Source organism: Anoplophora glabripennis, unplaced genomic scaffold (assembly GCF_000390285.2).
Source record: "Anoplophora glabripennis isolate ALB-LARVAE unplaced genomic scaffold, Agla_2.0 scaffold68, whole genome shotgun sequence".
NCBI lineage: Eukaryota > Metazoa > Arthropoda > Insecta > Coleoptera > Cerambycidae > Anoplophora > Anoplophora glabripennis.
This window is the reverse complement of record NW_019416739.1, coordinates 34,792-55,974: the sequence shown is the minus strand read 5'-3', so window position 1 is coordinate 55,974 and position 21,183 is coordinate 34,792. Positions and strand designations below refer to the sequence as shown.

The 21,183-nt window shown below is 30.5% G+C and overlaps 2 protein-coding genes across 2 annotated transcripts; both read right to left on the bottom strand.

Moving 5' to 3' along the window:
• Positions 1-2,116: 2,116 nt before the first annotated feature.
• Positions 2,117-3,986, bottom strand: LOC108905212 (surfeit locus protein 1). Its single transcript, XM_018708003.1, has 5 exons — positions 3,765-3,986; positions 3,586-3,707; positions 3,138-3,335; positions 2,910-3,083; positions 2,117-2,367 (listed from the first exon to the last, which is right to left on the bottom strand). The coding sequence occupies exons 1-5, from the start codon at positions 3,939-3,941 to the stop codon at positions 2,169-2,171; spliced, it is 870 nt and encodes a 289-aa protein (XP_018563519.1). The 5' UTR covers positions 3,942-3,986; the 3' UTR covers positions 2,117-2,168.
• Positions 3,987-6,658: 2,672 nt separating this feature from the next.
• LOC108905213 (serine/threonine-protein kinase SBK1-like) lies at positions 6,659-18,504 on the bottom strand. Its single transcript, XM_018708004.1, has 5 exons — positions 18,298-18,504; positions 12,597-12,682; positions 11,379-11,640; positions 9,501-9,783; positions 6,659-8,218 (listed from the first exon to the last, which is right to left on the bottom strand). Exons 2-5 carry the CDS (start codon positions 12,663-12,665, stop codon positions 7,216-7,218), a joined length of 1,617 nt encoding a protein of 538 aa, XP_018563520.1. The 5' UTR covers positions 12,666-12,682; positions 18,298-18,504; the 3' UTR covers positions 6,659-7,215.
• Between the last annotated feature and the right edge of the window lie 2,679 nt (positions 18,505-21,183).

Genomic DNA, 21,183 nt, shown 5'->3' with positions numbered 1-21,183 from the left:
TTGAAATATCCGATGTTACAACTGTTCAAAATTTTGTCCACTGACGTGTAAACACATTTGGGCCCGTCTTACTCAGTTTCTACGAACTAACACAAATGTTGTCCTGCTTCACCATAGATTAAAACAATATCCATCAACTCCGAGCTGCTGTACACGCATGCCATTTTTTACACTAACTACTAAAAGAACTATTGTAAACACTATCGCAACGACGATTGTAAAATCGGATTTCAGTATTCGGAGTCGCTGATGCCACGTGGCTCTCCACGCGTATTGCGAATAACGCTAATGTAATGCTTGAAACTCCTACAACTTCAATAATTTTTTTCTCAGAAACTAAGGATTTTACAAATTTTTTTTTTACGATATTAACTCAATTTCTCAAGCCTTATCTATTCCCAAATTTTTTTGGATAAGCTCTGAATCACCCTGTATATATACGGTGTCTAGTATTTCCAGTGGTGTATTTATTGCGAAAAAATTGAGTTTTTTTTAATTTTTAAAAATTATGAAAAAGCTTTTTCTTTAAATAAAAAAGAAATCGGAAAATGTAGTGATTTTAAATTCAAAAAAATGTTCTGTTTAAATTGAAACATGTATAATAACATTTATAGGTAATAAATAGGTAAGAATATCAAAAACTCAATTTAAATTATGCAAAATTCCAATGAGGAACCTTTTTAAAGGAATTTGTTTTTATAATTTGAAGAATAAATATTCTGATTTTACTTTTGAATTAAAAGAAAAATGGTATATGTATCTACAAATTAAGTATTATTTTGCAATCTATGTTTATATGAATTTTTTTATTTAGAAAAGATTTTCTATTAACTAATTCCTTCTACTATACGCAAAAATTTCAAATACTCCCACAGATATGAACGTAGAATTTGAAATATGTGTATTCCTACTTCATCCCTATATAAAAAATGTTTAAAGTTTTGATAAATGTTACATCGTTTATTACTATAAAAAATATTTGATATATATTTAATATCTTTGTTATTAAAATAATACCTTAAAACTGACATGTTGAACTGCCAAAATAATTTTACTATGTGTACAAAAGTTAAAACCTTTATATTATTTATATATCATATTATAGAGGCGGATCTCACCAGCACGATGGTTTAGGTTTCTAAACAGAAAATCACGTAAGATAAATAAGAACTAACAAAAAACGTGAGAAAGAAATATACAACAAAATTGAAAAATATCAATACAGTAAGTAATGTTAACCATCATAGAGTGAGGTATGCCTGTATAATTCTGTTTGCAAAATCTCTAACTTCCTTGTGATTTGAGTGAGGGAAAGAGGATTTATTATATATTTTTACATTATTATTAAAAACATGTTTATAAAGCGTAGATTTTTATATATTTATTTTATATATGTAAATGTAATTGTGTTTATCTCAATGTTAGTGCCAATTATAAATTTATATCTTCCATAACATTGTGTTATTCTTTTCTTTACCCAAATAGGTTCGAAGAGGTACAAGAAGCAAAGACTGCATTCCATCTTCTCAAAGGCCTATTTTCCACTACTGGGTTTTAAAAAAAACTAAACTCGTTTATTACTTTACCGCATACCTAAATGGCCGAGCAACAATGAAAAGTAGCGAAACTAACGTTACTCAAATTCTTATTTGTGATTTTTGGGTAAAAGTGACAAATTGGCAATATGTGCAGCGGTATATGCATTATGTCAATGATTTTTGATATTGTGAAATTTTCATATTTTTTAAATTATTTATTTTAAAATTTTTTATTTTTGTAATTTAAAATATTTGCAGATTATTTTTAATTAATTCGCATTCATGTCCGATTTAAATATCTGTGATGATTTTTTTTTTCGAAGAGCACCGAATTAAATAAAAATTTAATAATTACAATTCATAATTTACAGAATGAGGAAAATCTTAAATGAGTGATAATTTTTGTATTTTTGACCGTACATATTCTAAAAAATCTTGAAAAAATACGTAATTTAAATGAGAAAAATCAAATGCTACATCTCAAAAATGAAGCTTTTTAAGTGAAACATTGCAACATTCCTGTTTATGATAATTAATTCGGAAATTGCTCAAAATTGTTTAGCAAAAAAAATCGTGTATTATTTTAAATATGTATTATATTTTTGAAGTCAGAAAATCGACTATTGCTATCTATTTAAAAAATCTTTTATACCACATAAAAGATGTAGCACCACTTAAACTAAACCAAGTTAAAATGTAGGATAAATGTTCATTCCTCAAAGAAATTCTTGTTTGTCCTCCAATAGGTCCTTCCGGTACATCAAATTCATTTGTAGCATCTAAAAGTACTGGTAAACTTCCCGTAGCTGCAGACAATTGATGTAAATCTCTGAAAACACATTTTTCGTAGTACGATAAAATGGTCAGATAATGGTTGGTTATGAGTTATTTGTCATGTTTTCTATAGATTTACTATCGAAATAAATGAAATAGACCGTTTAATTTAGAAACCGATTTTAAGAAAACGTAGGGGCAAAAAAATTTGAAATTTGGACCATACATAGCCTCACTATTACTCTATTTTGTGCCAAAATTTCAGTTAATTTCGTTATCCCATTTTTTAGTTAGTTAACATGAAAATGGTGTAATGGTAACCATCATCAATCAGTAGATAATGTGAAAATTGTTACTTTGCTGAAAAAAATTATGATGGCCGGATTTTGTCCAGATTTCCTTAAAGGCTTGTCCTGGGTGAACAAGCTTTCATCTGGTAACCCTATATAGAGTAAATCGTAAATTAAAAAAATATTTATTTCTATCCATTTTGAGAATCACTTGACTTGCAAATTATATATTTATGGATGCATATTTGACACTAATAAACTTAAATTATTATTAAGAATTAAATGTATAAATATTTTAAAAACTTGCCTATAAAAGTAAGTATTACTTCCTTCTTCATTCTTTGGTATAAAGGTAGGTCTATTCTCATGTAGTCGCACTAAACCTACCACATCGACAATTCCTTCTGTTTGTCCCTTGTGTCGCCTACTCGGGTCCTTCTTTTTAGTAGGAACCCAACCTCTATTAACCAATATAAGCTCGCTAAAATATTTCACTTATACATATGTACCTAATAGCAAACAAATTTCATTATACTTTCTATCAACTAGCTTAAATGGTGTTATAACCAGATACCCATGGCTTGAATTTCCCCTGCTTGTAACTAATGTACTTTGAGTTGAGGCATCTCCTTTCAGCAGAAGAGAACGGGGTCCTATATATAGTTCTTTGTCATGCAAAAATGTTCCTTTTACATAAACTGGTTGATATTCTAATTTATAAATATCTTCTAAACTGAAAATATAACATAACTATTTGTGATATAATAGAACATCGTTAACAAAAAACTTGATTGTACGATTTGAGTAAGAGGTTTAATTTTAACTGTTCCAAGCCAGTCGCATGGTATGATGTCATAAATGCTCTGCGAACAGAATGGACTCAAAAATTTTTCAAATTAGAAATTATTTAGATTGTTAAATGCTCAAAACCTCTTCTAACAAAAAAATGGTTCTTTTGAATTTTCCTTATACAATTATATTACCTTTCTGGCAACGGAACAGGATCACTACCAGTTTTAGTTTGTAAATCAATAATAAGATTTTCCTTCCATTTTTTTCTTTGCACTTGCCATACCCCTAACGAAAATGTTGAAATTGGTATTATCTAGGAAATATATATATACTATAAATACAAATTAAATGTTTGAATATATATTCACACCAATAAAAACCATCCTGTCGGAGGAATAGATCTAAATTTATACGGCGATCTGTTAACTGATTTTGATGCAAATGACTGAAATTTTGCTGATGTGGTCCAGTAAGATCTATTAAAATTAAACGTACATTTAACTTTGTGATCTACAAATTTAAATAATCTATAATAAATAAAATTCATAATTATTTAATAAAAGTTTGGTTAGGTTAAGTATCTAGTTAACAGTCAAGGTCAACCGGTATACCATAGACCAAAACAAACTGGGTAGACTGCACAAACTTTGTCATGGTAGACCATAGGCACCATAGGTAGACCACTCACAGTTGTATGGACCTGTTTTAAGAATATGCATATAATAATAGTAATAATACTGTCTTTATTACATAGAGTGCATAATTTGAACTTAATTATAACAAGATGGCGAAGTTCACATGATCGTGCTCTTGGATTCATGCTCAAAATGAATGTATCCTTAGCATATACCCAAAAAACACCTAAAGAAAGTGATCCTGAGGCGCATTGGATGACCCCTAGATAAATGATACTGGGATGACCTAACCTAAATATATTTTGGCTAAGCGCTCGTAACAAATTTTTTAAAATATATCTTATAAATGAGTAGGTACGTCGGTTGAGACCATCCAAACAAATCTACTTTATATATCCAAACTAACAAAAGACGCAACTGGCCGTAGTACCCGTAAGAGCTGTAGTATCTGTAACGGCTGCAGTACCTGGAAAAACTGTGATACTATAAGAGCCTCAACAGCTCTTATACTGCCCTTACAGCTTACAGCTCTTACAGTATTCTCTGTTATAACTCTTAAAGCTATTGCAGTAAATAGCAATATTTTAAAATCTTATTATACAGGGCGTTACAAATTAGTAGGTCAACCTGTTAACTTCTCTGAACTAAAGTATTGGGACTTTTTTGTGTCAAAATTAAAATTTAAAAAATTATTTATTGATAACTACGGTGATTGTAGAGATATTTATTTAAAATTTAGCACATATTTTGATCTTAAGTCATCGGCACACTTTTGTGTAATTTTTTTGGTTTAAAATCTCAAATCACGAACGCAGGGGAGGAGGGTTGCAGTACCCATGGACCCCCTATTTTTTTGAGTAGGTACGCCTATGCTTTCCGAACATTTTTTTTTAGATAAAGCGGCGTTTTATTCAATATTTTTAACTCTTGTAAGATTTTGATTTGGGGCCTCGTTAACGAGATATATTAAGTAGTAACTTTTTTGGATAAACGAACTACTTTGATGAAGATCATATTATTTAATGTATCTAACGAGTTTAGTTTATTAGGTACCTACATTAAGCTATTACAAGTTATTGGCTTCATATAATTTCCAAAAGGAAGCAATTCACATTAATTTACTTTTTAAATGAAAAAACTTTTAACTTTTTTACTTTAAAAAATTCCAGTTGTAGAAAAATAATGATTGGTCATTGTAATAAAATTAATTTAAAATAAGGAAAAATTTTATTCATATATTTTAATATATGTTGTGTTTTCAATACCTTTGTTATAGTTTATTTTCAAACTTGCGACTTTATCTTTAAAAAGTATTAACAACATCAAATTATTACATATTTTTAATGTTTGCACAATATAGTACACTAATCATGAAAAGAAATATTTACTCAGTGAGTAAATTATATACTCGTAATCACGGCTGGATTAACCTATGGTGAGGCTCGTGGCTACAAGCTCTACGGAGGCCCTTTTTCTAAAAATAAAAAACGATATACAATTTCAAGACCTAAACACGTTTTGGTTTGATTTAGAAAAACTAAACACCTTTTGATTTAATTCTAAAAAAAGCAAAACCTAACAAACACTTTTTAGTTTAATTTTGCCAGACCTTTCTGAGGCCCCCCGAACTCGTAAGTGTTATAGCCCCGTAGTCTCTCCCTAAAGCCGGGCCTGCTCGTAATAAAATAACACAGCATCGGCTGATATGCAAAACCACGCAATTCCAAAAAAATCGGTTTTGAATTTTCGTACCAAACTTATTTTGGGTCACATCTGGAATGTGTACATTATTGTTCATAAATCAATATTTTATGTGCAGATTAGAGAAAAATTACTGATAAATATATATATTTTACACTGACTTAAATTTGTAGAGTAACTTATACAGTTATACAAATTGAATCAAAATTGCGAAACACATTCTTTTTATATACCGTCTAAACCAGAGATAACTCGCGAAAACTCGCACTTGTCGGCAGCAGAGGGACGACAACACGCATGAGATAAAATATTTTACTTATTAAAGTATTTTTTGTAAATATAAATACCAGGAAAAAAAATCGATGTATGCCGTCCGTCCGTTGCCCGCATAAGCATGCGTTTACATTTTATACTCCGCGGTCGAAATTATAGAGAGTGGCTCATCGCTAGCTTTTGGACTAGTAAGGGGATGAACCGTGCCGGGAACGAAAATCCATTGGCGTGTCTGCGTAAAAGACAACAAGATATAGAAAATATTGAAAAAAGATAATAAAACATAACATCTAATATTTTTTTACGGTTTGCTATAACCGGCACTTTGATCCATTTTAATTATTACAGCATTTTAAAACGTCCCAGTTGTGTTTTTTTAATTTATAAATTTATTATAGCAATGGAATTAGATTCCTCGTCTACGCTTATGCTATGACGTTTCTCAGGACGGCTAAATCAAGTCCGTTTACACCCACTAAAAAAGAATTTCCCTATTCCCTACCAAGTGCAAAATACAGAGATAGAATATAGATCGACGTTCAGTGTAACTCAGTCTATAGACGATTATAGATTCTATGGATGTGCGTAGTGAGCGGCACAAAGATAAATAATATTAAACCGTTATAAAAATCATTTTATATTTTATGCGCATTATAGTAATAGTGTATTTATATTATGTCTTAGTCACTCTCTATAATTTCGACCGCGGAGTATAGTTAGTAGACATTTCTTTCCTATGATGTAGGAATAATTATAATTTTCTCATAGGTCAGTTCGTTGATCTTAAATTTAAAAATAAGTTTAATAATTCTTAGTATCCTAAAAGTAGCAAGTATATCTATCTATAGTCAAAGTTCATCATTTTAGTTTCAAGGAATATTTGATATTAAATTATAAATATATACCATAGACGTAAGAAGAGATAGATGGGACTTGCGTACTATCAATTTCCCACTCCTGTCACCCCACCCACCACGCATCATCCCACAAATTAATAATTACTAATTACAGAAAACGACAGTCTTTTTGCAGACAAGTTACAGTCTTTGTTCCCTCTATCCCTTCCAACCTCGTTGCCTATATTTTTACCTAACTATACTCAATAAAAATTACATTGTATTGCAGAACATTCCAAAGATTTTTGGGTTTCATTTAACAAGTAAGATTGTCGATTATCACAATATTTTTAAACTTTCGAATTGTATCTTCTTTTTATGTTTTGTATTTATTTCTTTCTTTAGATGAACCGTTTAAATTGATGTTTTCAATTTGAGGATGTTGGATATTTATTTTGTGTTTTACGGTTATACTAGAATCACTACTAAAAGCGCTTTCGGACGATGTTAAGGAATTTGAAACTTTAACATTTTGAAATGGTAAAGCTTTCGATATATTGAACACTGCAGAATTTTTCTCATTACCGAATACGTCATTTTCATATTCACGATAATCATTTACGTGTTCAGCCGATGTTACAACGTTATAATTGTTTGCTTGTATGAATTTTTGTTTTTCTAATGGAATTCGAGGGTCTACTGGGGGTTTGTAAACATTATTAGATTTCTTTAACGTAGACATTCTCCTCTCCCTTCTAGATGATGTGGTGCGTTGTTTGTTTTGTTTAACTTTGCTTTCTGATACTGGTCCCCGTTCTTTAACTCGCTCTCCTATTGGTCCATTTTGATTGTCATGTATTTTCAAGTTTTCTTCATCGATTTCTTCTTCAAATTCGTCGTCTTCTTCTATAACGCTGTTTTGAATCCACTGTCTTATCCTGTCTTTTTTAGCTACTCGGTCCACAGTTGTTTCTAATCCATACTGTGTCAGGGTAAATAACAATTTGTTCTTTTCCTCGGGACTACTGTGGAAACTATACATTGAAGGGCAAAGCCCCTCGTCTTCTTTTAATGTTTCATTAGTTTGTTCCATACCTTTTGACATCCATCTGTCGTCCAAAAATCTGTGCACCTCGGCCAGGCCAGCTGGTCTTTTTTCCGGTCTAGGCTCCAAATATTTTTTAAACAAACGTTGCGCCTTAGACGATACTAATTTAAAAAGTTTCGGTTGCCTCTTGATAGGAATGGTGGAATTTTGCCACGAGATATATCTAATGTATCTTGGATCATCTGGGGCGGCCTTTTGCCAAGGCAGACATCCGGTGAGGCAGACGAATATCACTATTCCGAATTGCCAGACATCATGAGACGTGTGCGCCCTAAAACAAAAATATTAAATTATTTTAAAATTTGTGTTCTACGTTTACTTTGATTGAATTTCTTATCATAAACCTGTTTTACGTTTACCAGTTTAACACACTTAATTAGTTACAATAGCATACTTTCCAAGCCAAAATAGCAAAAATAATGTTTAAAATCAATATTTTTCATATAAATAGATTGGATGAAGTTAATTAACTTGCTATCCGATCCAAAAAAAATATCATTTTTAATGTAGGAAGTTATAAATGGTAAAGTTTATTCTTCACCTACCACTACAAATGAAAAACATGAAAAATCGAAAAAAGTAGGTATTCAAATAAGACTTGAAATTATTGATAGTGTTGATGATAACTTTAAGAAACGTGTTCGAGAAAAGAGATCTTTTCTTTTTAGTTTTCGCGAGTGAGAATTGCTAGTTTTTCCTTTTTATTATTGGTACCTACTTGTTTTCGTAAGTCCTATTCCTATTTTTGTAACAACTTTGACAAGAAATTTATTTGTACATTCTTGCGTATATCTTTCTAATATTTAAATAAGTTTTACGTTAAAAAATAATCAAACGTCATTGCCACAACCCATTTTTGTTTTTGAAAATTCTGTTACTGTATCCGCTAAGACTATTTAACGTGGAAATAGAAACAAATATGTAGTACATAGAATATTTTAACAAACTGTAATAAATAGACTCCAACATATTGAAAATTAAAAACCAAAATTTTGCATCTGTCTATGTCAAATTGAACATATGTATCCGTTTTAGACAATGGGCTCGATCAGTAATATTTAATTTACAATTTAATATTAATCGTGATAAATCATTTATAATTCGTAAATCCAAGCTGTTCTAAGAGCATTTGTGACGTCATACCACTCGATTAGCTCGATGTGGTGTTATTTATTTATAGTATGGTTTAAGTTTTTCATGTGCCAAAAGGACCAGTTAAGAGTTATTTTTATTAAACTATTTCTGCCTAACCAAAAATCGCACTTCAATTGAGGATTTTGATGTGAGAAGCCCATTAAAATATTTGTGATTGAAAACTGGAATTCTGAAGTCAGTCATTGAAAATAATTTTGTGTAATTATTATTTGAAAACTAGCACGGAAAAATTCGTCTTAAGTTGAACGCCCTCTTGTACTTCGATTAAATTTCAATTTGCCGTTCACTGTTCAATAGTTTGTTTTACTGAAGATGACTCATAATCATAACTGCCTTGGCAACGCTATAAATAAATAAAGAGTACTTTATATTTACCATAACACTGATGCACTACTTACATGTAGCTTCCATCTGTTTGTACTTGAAGTACTTCGGGCGCGGCGTATGGTAACCACTCGTTTCGGCGGAGTACTATACTTCCAACTCTTCGTGTCTCACCAAAATCGCATAATTTGATACGGGAAAAGTCCGATTTAAACACTAAAATGTTATCTAGTTTTACGTCGCGATGTACCAGATCTCTGGAATGTATATGTTCCAATGCTGCAGCTAACTGTTTAGCAACTCTTTTGGTGTGGAGTTCGCCAATTCCAATTTCTGACACATTAGAAGTCAAGTCACCTGAAATAATAAAGCATTGAAGGTATCCAACGTGACACTTACAGGGAAACCAACATCCTTAAAGTATTTTGGAATTACACAATTTGATGACAGGATGAAAAAAACGTGATGTTTCTTCGTTTTGAAACAAAAATCATATTACTTATGTCTAGATTAATATGAATTGATTTTACATAGTCCATATTTACGAAAAAAGATAGGACAAATTTTCTTCGATGTGTTGGTTAAAAAATTTTGTAACTTTTGTCCTAATTCAATCGATTTTGTATCTCTTAAGAGAACCAAGATCATGATGGTGCGGCTAGAAATATGGATATCCACTAAAATTTTCCGAGCAAAACCTATCCGTTTTTAAGAAATTTTTTTTGCAAAATATGACATGTTGGAACTTACATGAGAAAATCAATGACCTTATTTTTAATCTGCAATAATAATAATTTTTGGCGGTATTTCCAATGTCGTTACTTGTTCTATAACTTTAAATGTCAAATCACTATACTTTTCTCTGTCGTTTGATGCCAAATAAAAAATGCTACCAATCTTAATTGTATATGTAACATGTCATACACACAAATTAATTCAAGAACGTTTCTTCAAATCATATAAGTAGATCTCCACTTGAATATATACCTTTGAATGTATGTCTTTCCCTATGGTCTTTCCGAAGTCAGCTGAACATGTATAAAAACGCCTAGCAATAAAATTTAATGAGTTTCATAGGCGTTCCTAAAAAAGTTTTCTGCTAAAGGTAAAAAATTAATAATTTGTATATAATGTGTAGAAAATTTCTATTTTATGTTCATTTGGCCAAAAATATTTAAATAAAATTTAATTATTTATGTTCTCAAACAGATTTATTATATTGATGGTAAATTTCGTTTTGTTCCGTTTCAAAAGGTCTCCAAAATGTCATGTTGTAATAATATTAGTAAACAAAATATCCCTCTTATTTCTCCTTTCACAATTTTAATATGAACGACTAATAGAGGGTGCCTATAGTAAATTAAAATTACCCGAATCACACCAAATTCCGCATTGCTTCTCTGCACTGCTAGGTCATTTGTTGACAACTGAATTTATGGCCAGTTCGCCCAGTGCGGCAGTGTTTATGCTGCCTTTGCCCGCGTGTTCATTCTTCAACTGGGCGACCAGACCTGTATATGGGTATGGCTAAATAAATATAGGAATACGTATTTCAAATATTTCAATGCAGAGTTGCTGTGTCAGCGACCGAACCTGGTACTTACTGCCAACCTCTTGGTTCTTGCATTTGAGATCGGAAAGACTATACTACAGTATAATACAAATCAATGACATAGAACCTTGGTTACCGTTAACAATTTTTTGCAAACGTCCCTAATCTACTTCATTGTAACCAATGCACCTCATTCAATTGGCGTTCCTTTCTTAACAAAAATAACTTGATCATTCGTCCACCTAATGAGAACTAATAAATTCTAAACCAGTATATGTCTGGTGGGTTCGGCTGACGACTGATTCCAGCTGCTTACTAGATATTGCATTAACCCTAAGAGTAGTTGTTTCCCGCAATATCAATTTAAAACTTTATTGGTGCACTTATATTTGACACGTACCAAGTGGTGCATATTCTTGGGAAAATACATAGAATCCTGCGGTTTCGAAGGCCACATCGTACGCCGTTATGATATTCTTGTGGACTCCCAAATGTAATCCGTAGTGGAATTCTCTGTAGAAGTCTTTGATCGATGTGTAAGGTTTAGGAAGAGCTTTTAGTACCATCTCGGTATCCGTAGCTTTATGTTCCACTAAAAGAATTTTTCCGAACCAACCTTCTCCGACTATTTGTAGAATATCGAACTCGTCGGCTAAATTTACCTGAAAATTTGATAACATTAATTAGCGTTTACGGGAATCTCATCAGAAAAATAAAAAAAACTGTATATCAGGTGATCTACCATATGTGTTCCGTTATTTTTCTAATTTTTTTATAAGAAATTTTACTTTTTTACATTTTTAAAGACAGACGACAAAGGTAAATGAGCATGAACATGAACATGCGTATTCTTTAACGCTTATTTGTTATTGCAAATGTATTTATATTATATAAATATCTCACTAAAGTTATGTTTCCACTTTTTTGTTTAGGCAATTTTTTTCAGAAAAAAATATATTCCCTTTCCAAGAGTCAACTAAAAAATGACGTTGGACTTAATATATAACGTGTCCACGGATAAGAGGGACTACTTTTATAAGAGAGAAATAATGTTGGTATTGAAAAATAACCACTGATTCAATCTTGTTTGTTAGTGATACAAAATCCGTCATGATTTTGAAGTCACTGAAGATGTCGACAATGAGGAAAGGCGAAACATGTGGAAGCATTGAATCTGACCAATTACAGAAGCAACTATATAAAGTCTTAAAGGATCACTGTTGTCCGAGTCTGAGGAGGGTTCCGTCCGTAGTGTCTAGGGTTTGTAATAGCAAGTTAACCCCCGACAAAACCTAACCCGAGAAAAACAATGGCAGATCATAGATTTTAGCTGGCGCCAGTTTTTAATATAACATATATGTTTTTTAATATAATTAGTATAAAAAAGGGAATTAGTTGGTGTTAATATTTAATTTAGCCTAACAAAAAAATTTAAAGTAGGCATTTCTTTAAGTCAAATGTGGAAAAATGGAAATGGAAAAAATACATTAAACAAAATTTATTGCTGTTGATGTGTTAAATAAGTGGTTAAAATTATTATTCCGGGTCACTCAGTTGGTATGTATTTGTAATGTTTTTATATTTATAATTCAAAATATACTTATGATAACAAACTTACTTTTTCTAATTCAAATTCTCGAATTCTGTGTATATTTCCAGTTAGCGATTGTTTCAAAAGACTACCCATTCTTGTTCAACCATAACCTGGAAACATATATACATTTTAGCATTAACATCGCTCAACATATTTACCTACTCAAATTCATGTTTTGTTATTTAGAATTCAATGCCATAACTGTATATGCAGCTTTTGCGCAATTTGTGGTACCTATATAATTTATCTTTTATTTTATATTTCATACACCGTGTTAAAAAATCACCCGGTATAATAAGTAGCAAATCTATAATTCACACACTATATCTTATAACTTAATCCCATTTTGATTTAAATAATGAGATTTTAAACCCATTTGCATTATTAATTATTATATTGACCTAAATTATGTATTCGAGTTGGTGCTATTAAGCACTAGTGTTTATTTTATGTTTAAATATTTTATTTTTCTTATTCTCTTTTTCTCATAATTTGAAATCGTGTGGGTTTAACAAAAGGCAATCTATACAAATAGCATTTCGTTGTTAAATTACCGTGACGTACAAATGTACATACCGTGCCAATTATAAATGATATTTAAAGTGTAAGCTAGAATTTCCCATTACGTTTTAATAAGCAATTTCCTTTTGTAAAGATCTTCAATGAATACATGAAATTTTATCATTATTTTTAGAACGATTTTTTGACGTATTTATAGAATAGCATTGAGCAGTTGAACAAATTCAGACAAAACAATATTTTCTAATTCTTACATTTTTATCACACCATTCACTTAATATATGTGGTGATGCATATAAAAATCTTCAGATATTTTTCGGCAACTTAATGGAAAGTTATTAATTACACAAGTCGACAAACAAAAAATTGTTTTAGAGACCTATCTTTAGTAAAATTTTCCGCTAAATCTGAAAATAATAAAAAAAAGTCTGACTTGTGGATTCCCCCCACACACCACTAATTCTCCCCTATCTATCTTTAGTAAAATTCGCTGAATCCGAAAATGGCAAAAAATTGTTTGGACTAGGGGGATTCTTAGTCATCCGTATCGTTCACTTGCTTAAAAAAATATGCTGCTTAAAGAAATAAAAATAAATGCAAATCAGACGTGGCTACCGTTATAACTTTTATAAAATAGTAATTTGTAAATGATATCTGGGGGCGAGGTTGAGTGTACGACCTAAGGGAAGTTTTAGTCCAAAAATATTCTTTAGTTTAATTTTATATACCTACTAATAAATGCATACGATGGGTATAGAAAGCAATTAAGTGATATTTCGGTTAAAAAAAAACATGATCATAAATGCTATTTTCTACTTTAATTTACATTTCTATAAGCACGTTATCAGTCAATCAATTTTTTTTTTGTATAATAACTTTATTTAAAAATAACCCTACACTATTTATGAAATAATTTTTCATAGGATAGGATATTTGCTATAGATAAAAAAATTCTGTGTAAAAATTGTGTAGAATTTTTTCGTGTAAAAAATATCTGTTTAGAATTATTTCTTTCAAATTTACCGCGAGATCTGCTCTAATAGTGAGCATATGTATAATGTAAATTTTGCAGATATAATTTTTGATTTCGCTCATAAAAAAATCAAGAAAAAAAATGTAATGTTACATTTCTATATTATATAATAAATATTATTAAAGTAAATGATTAATCTAATTAATTACTTTTTTGTTTTTACTGGGGTAAGAGGTTCGAGGACTTAAGGTCTTCTCTTGACAAATTTTATCGGCAATATATTGGAGTAAATCATATTTTTTTGCGATCGCTTCTATTGTCGAGACCCCAACATGCCCGGGCCCATTAGGCGTTTGCGTAAAGACGGCTCTGGCGGTGAGCGCAATGGAATAACTAGTTTTGGGAAGGTCTTTCCGCGCCTTTTCCTCAACAGAATAACTAAACAAGAAAACCTGTTAGTATTTGATCGAGTAGTATACTCGATGGAAAACCGGCAAGAAATTTACCGGAATTTTGCACTTTTCTTCAATTTCAAAATTCGATCTTCTCCAGCGAGGATTATACGGGACTGGAGTTGCGTCTGCTTTATTGAAACATTATACAGGGTCAGGTAGAATGAAATATCCATTTTCAAACTTAATTTGTTTTATAATAGTGTTTTTTCCAATTTCTTAAGGCAAGAAAAAAGTTCCTATAAACATGTGGCCGGAAACGCTTAGATTCTGAGAAAATTTTAAAAAATTTAAAAAATTGTATTAATACCTATTTTAAATAAATATGGAATAGTCAACGTTAGGTTCTAAAAATTTGGCACTCATTGTACGTTGGTAATAAGCTGCGTATTTAGTATAATGTCAATTTTTATCTGCCGCCAGTGGCGTAGTTAGGCGCAAGTCAGTAGACATTTTCTTCAAAAAATGTAGAACGCCAATGGATTTTTTAAAATTTTCATTTAATTTGGACTCGCCTAACACTTTACAACAAACGAAGGTGTCTTGAATTTTATGGCTAATATGTACTAACCTATTTATTGATGATTTACTGCTTTATTTAATTCAGTCGCAACAAAAATAAGATATAATATGGCAAATTCCATACAAATAACCGTAGTCACGATTTTTGGTTTAATTGTGACTTTGACCTTGAGCGTTGGGTCATTTAAGGGTTAACTTTTGATTTGGACATTAGACCATAAATCGAGACCACGCTAGTTTGTAAGAAATTTACCACAAAAATGAATCAACCTTTGTCATAAAATGTAAACATTTCAGTCGGAAAGCTGATTTGACCTTCATACGGCCCAAGATCAAATATACATCTTATATAAAACAAATGGAGTTTCTATTGATTTCTATTTGATTGATAAATTTTGAAGTTGACCTTCAAATGGCCCCTGAGTGCGATCTCTGGGTCAAAACCAAAACCTGCAAGGTTATGCGGGGTGATCGATTAAAATGGGACACCCTGTATATTAGAAAATGAAATAACTGGATATCAAGAAGTTGGAAAAATGCGACAATATTTCGTATATTTCTGTGTAAATGATTTTATGGTTTTAATTTTTATTTTCAAAATTAAATTTAGACACAATTAACAAATTAAATATAAAACTGTAGTCTTCAGACAAAAAAACAAAAGAAATTAGTCTGAGAAAGCTTGCCTGTAAGTAAAAAATAATATTAACAGAGACTTTATTCTGATAATTTATGTTATAATAATATCCACTTCATCTTTGATTTTTTTAGAGTTTATTAATAAATCTTAAATTTTCCATGTTGTGTATCATTTATCAGATATATCTCACTTTACACAACTCTGCCCTACTTATAAATATAAATATATGTACGAGTACTTCGCTGTTTAGGAAGTCGTAAAAAAATTAACAGTCTTACCTAAGTAGCAATGTAAAAACAGTTCACATATTTAAGAATGAGTTCACGTGTATAGGCGGATGAGACTAACAATTTATTTTTGTAGCAGACTACACTACAGACAGTCGCAAATCGCAGGTTATACAGGGTGTTCACAAAATACGGTGTCAATATTCCTTACAAACGTCGGTCCGAAAAGGCTTAATAATAAAGTTACAGGGTGACAAAGGTGCAGTGCCAAAGACAATTTTTTTCAGCTGATAAGATCCAAATTAAACTTGGCACATATCTTTTATGCATTCTCGGTGACGATGGCTGTGGGTAATTGCGATTTTTTATCTATAAAATAATTTATTAAGGAATTTTGGATAAAATAATAAAAATAAAAATTGTTTTACATCGATAATATGTCTCGTTTTCTGAAAATCACAATGAATTGTCTTTAGATGTTACTGATTAGTATGCCAATCAAAATATGAATACAAGCTACTATCGAAATAAATGAAATAACAAATTTTTTCAGATTGTTATTTACTATCTAGGTCAGTTTTTTTCTTTTTTCTAAAACGCAATATTTACGGAGATAGCACTCCCTTCTGTTTTGCTTAGAAATAAAAAAAATAAGAGCTTTTGAGACAAATGACCTTCAAAATACTAAAGACAATAGTTCGGCTTATCGTCAGTAAAAATTTGGAATTTTTTTATCAACAAAAAAATTAGGACGAGTTAAAGTGAGAGGTATCAATTTTGTAAGCAGAAAACCGTGATTTTTTCAACATTTTCACTAATAACTAAAAAATTGGTTAACGAAACTAACTGAAATTTTAGCACACAGTAGAGTAATATTGAGACTATATATGGTTCAAATTTCAAATTTTTATGCCCCTAAGTTTTCTTAGTATCGGTTTCAAAACTCAGGAGTCTATTTCATTTATTTCGATAGTACCTAGTAAGTATATAGGTAATAGAAGTATTTAATGCCATATTTAAGGCCTATGGAACATTGGGAGCTAATGAAAAAAAGCGTTGTCTTATTTTCATTGAATTAAAATTTGAAAACAATCCAATACACTCTTAATTCTCAGAATGTATACCAATAAAATAAAATTTATTTCAGTCGAATTTGATCATAAAACGTGAAAAATTTTTATTTATTACACTTTATGCCCGAAGGGTATGTAAAATGATAGGTAATATCAAAAAAGTAACTCGAAATAAGTGACGTTAAGTTGGCCAATTGCAAATATGTGATAGGTGATGTCTCATTTTTTAAAATTAACGTAAATATAAGCTCCATTTAATGCAAAACGAACGAATTCCCGAGCAGCTTTTGCCTGACCTTGGGACAATTTGTTTATAACGCTGTTTGGCACGACCTACTTTGTTAATTGTAAAGGGTTACTTAATTTCATACGTTTCTTTGGATAATTTAGAACCTATATCTACGATATTAACTTCTAAAATTAACGTTTAGCAATAGCAATTAAACAATTAGTTGCAAAAAAACAAACGTAATTAATTAATAAATACTTGAAGCCACAATTCATGGTCAATCGAATCAGCCTTTGGCACACATGTTGGTCTTTGGATTGACTGTCTTTTCCTTAAATTTCATCAATATCCATCGCTTTTTGCAATAATAATGCGCAATTTTCGAAAACAGTACAGTTAACAAATTGGTGAAACATGACTTTAGATACCTTAAATTGTAGGTAATTTAATTGCCTACAACATAAAACGACTAATTTTCCGATAGGTCGTCTAGATTTTCGTGCGCAGTAAAAAAAAAGAAAAAACAAGTAAATTTGCCATTTATTTCCAATTTGCCAACTTAACGTCACTTCATTAGAGTTACTTTTTTGATATTATCATTCCACATACCCTACATACCGTCATTGAACAAGAGTACCTTTTTGTGTTTTTTACGATGCCCTTTTAATCCACCAAAAATGCTCAAAAAAATGTTTATATAAAAATATCTTTGCTTATTCCCTGCATTTGCGCCACCGTGTACCAAAAAGAATCTATTTTTCCATGAGATTATTGCAACTGATAATCTGTGCCAAATTTTATTTGTATCTGATTGTTCATTTTGAAGTCGTTTAATAAAATGTGTTTTTAACAGTGCCCCTCTTCCACACTCTAACTTCTTTTATTAACTGTTTTCGGACGTATTTCTTTTCTTAAAATTACACTTACTTCCTATCTACTGTTCCAATTTGGCAGCTTATTTTAGAAACACCCTGTAAGTGTAACCTAACCTTTCTAAAAAAAATATTTACACTGAAAATCATAACCGGCGCGTTCCTGCTTGAATTCACTTTGTTTCTTATGGTAGAACAGAAAATATCTAGCAACGTACCTCTCAGTAATAATAAATGGAAGGAACTTTTATAGAACAGATGCGAAAAGAAACATGCACTTATTGTTAGTTCAACACAAACATATATTGGCGAGTTCTAATGAGAAAAATCGAATTAACGTTTACAATATTCGGCTGGTTAGGTTAAAAATGATCACAGGATGGGAGAGCTCGAGCCAGCCGTATGGCTTTGTATTTGTAGCTTAAGCGTCGCGACGCTCACTGCCTGGGCTTAGCAGGGCCAATTCAGAGCTTCTTCTATGAACATAAATATTGGCATTCAAATGTGTGACAACAAAAGTATTTATAGATGTCGTACTGTTTCAGTTTACTTATGCTCAAGTGTTAAACTATAATATATGCATAACATCTTCCTTTAGCTGTACAATCTGTCTCCTAAAAAAATAATAGGTCATTAACATATTATAATAAATAATGGTTATTTTTGAGATATCTATTCATTACAATCCGTAAAATTCTTCAGACTGTTCATTATGGAATATTATTGGACATGCATTCAAACGTGATTTAGTTTATTTAGGTATAATAAAAATTAAGTAGCTGTTGTTTAGATTGGTTAACATTTTATCTTGGATTTACAAAACATACATTTTTTTGCAACACAACAGAAATGTACATACAGTATGTCCACGGATAGAATTGAAAAGTCATTACTGTTTAAAAATTCTGCTTATGTTCAATAGTATAAAATTGTAGTTATCTGTAGACCAGCATATACAGGGTGCCCTTTATAAAATAATTCTTTGAAATTTTTTGATTTTACTTGATTTACTGGCACATGCACATACTTTTGTCTAGTCTCTTTCTTTTGCAACTTCATTTGTTTAATTAACTTAATTTATTTTTAATAATTAACTTAATTTATTCTGTTTTAATTAACAGTTTTCTTTGTTTGGTTGCCCTTTTAAATATACATATACTGTTATAATTCTTCTTCTGGATTTTGAAATACGTGATTGTTCCTTTTTGTATGTAATACTTTCCAAATTTCTCAGTTGTGTCTCTTTATAGGTTTAAGTGGAAGAGTAGCCATCATGAGGCTATAACTTCGCCTTTTGCATGAAATTTCTTTTTTATATACAATAAAGACGATATTATTTATTTATTTTATTTTTATATTGCATAATATACTATACACGTGAGTTAAATTGCATATAAAAACCAATCCTTCTTGCATCATTTAATTGTACGGAGTGTCCCCAGCCTGTCTTAACCGAAGGTATCAACAAAAAAATTATGACAATGTGTACTACGGGGTTGTCTATTATTTGGCGTATGTGACGTCACCACTAAAAAGGTCTGTTCCGAAAAATAGTGTTTGATGTTCTAGATCTGTAAATTTGTACTAAATGTACTGCCGTTTCAATTTTTAAAAAATACAGGACACTGTGGATTTTCCGAGTATATTAAAAAAAATCATTTAAAATTTTATTATCTTGGAAAATGACCCTGTATGATTAAAATGTATTTTGTAATGTATTTTTATTTCTGTTAAACTATTTAGGTCTTGTTAGAAGCAACAATGTTTTTATTTTCTTTTTGATAAAATTGAATTACAAAATTGAAAAGGATTGTCTATAAATTTGGGACATTAACGCATATTTTAATTCAAACAAGTTTTAATAAATGCTCTTCTCACTATTTCTTACAAAATGCACTTATATAAGATGGAGAAATAGAAAAAATTAAAGTAGGACGATTTATTCGGAACATGGGTATAAATTTAAATTCTGAACAGCTTTTATTTTGAAATTTTTTGACGCCTTACACGAAAAATTCATTCATTTCTAAAGATGATACGTTTAGATAAATGTAAAATTTACTTAAATTATTTTACAAAATCCGTTTAAGATGGACAGTTTGTGCTTTTAAAAATAAAATCTGATGTAATAGAAAGGCGAACTAAAGTTCTGCACACAGCACCATTTTATTTTACAAAATACTCATCGGAAAAGTCAACAAATAGATGCAAGGCAAGTGCGATTTATTGACATTACAAAACAATAATAACGAATGTAAACCGATTTGACAACTTAATTAAAAAATAAAATTATGGTCTAATTAGACAGTACAAGAACAAAAATTGATCTCTTAGAGCCGTTTGTTATTATTTAACGGTTTATGAAAGTTCAACTATTGAGACCCACCTTACTTTATATTATTACCCCACCTTATATTATTACCCCACCTTACCTTATATTGTTATGCACTTACCCTTACCTTATATTATTACTGCACTTACCCCACCTTACCTTATACTATTTTAGGAGTTTTAAATAAACGAATTCAATGAGACACTGCTGTTTATGAAGAGGAAACCATAAAGTTTATTAAAATTAGCAGTAAAGTCTGTTTATGAAGAGGATCGGAATAAATCAGCAAATACCATAAAAATTACAATAGGTTGTTATTTTATTATATAGAACAAACTGTTTTAATAAAAGTTGTTTAGTAAAAATTGTATTTAATGTCGACTAGTGTAAAAACGTACAACTAAAACATTTTCTAGCAATTCGTTTTTCAAGAAACAGTAACACGCAACTTCAAACTTAAAGTGTCACTCTAATAACATCAAAATCGATACTTACACAATCATTTGACAATACAAATAATTACCTTAAAAAATAGTATTTACAAAGTAGGTGCCTTTATTAACAGCCATAAATACTTAAATGTAACACAAAGGGCATCCCATCATGGACAGACTATATCGATAAGTTCAAGGCCTTTTCAAGTGGACAAAGGAAATAACAGGATTTAATGAAAAATTGGCAAGAGATAAATAATTACCAGTCACGGGACCAGTAATTTTGTTAGAAATAGTAATTTTATTTCCTTCGCCTTGTCGATAAGATCAAGTTTCAC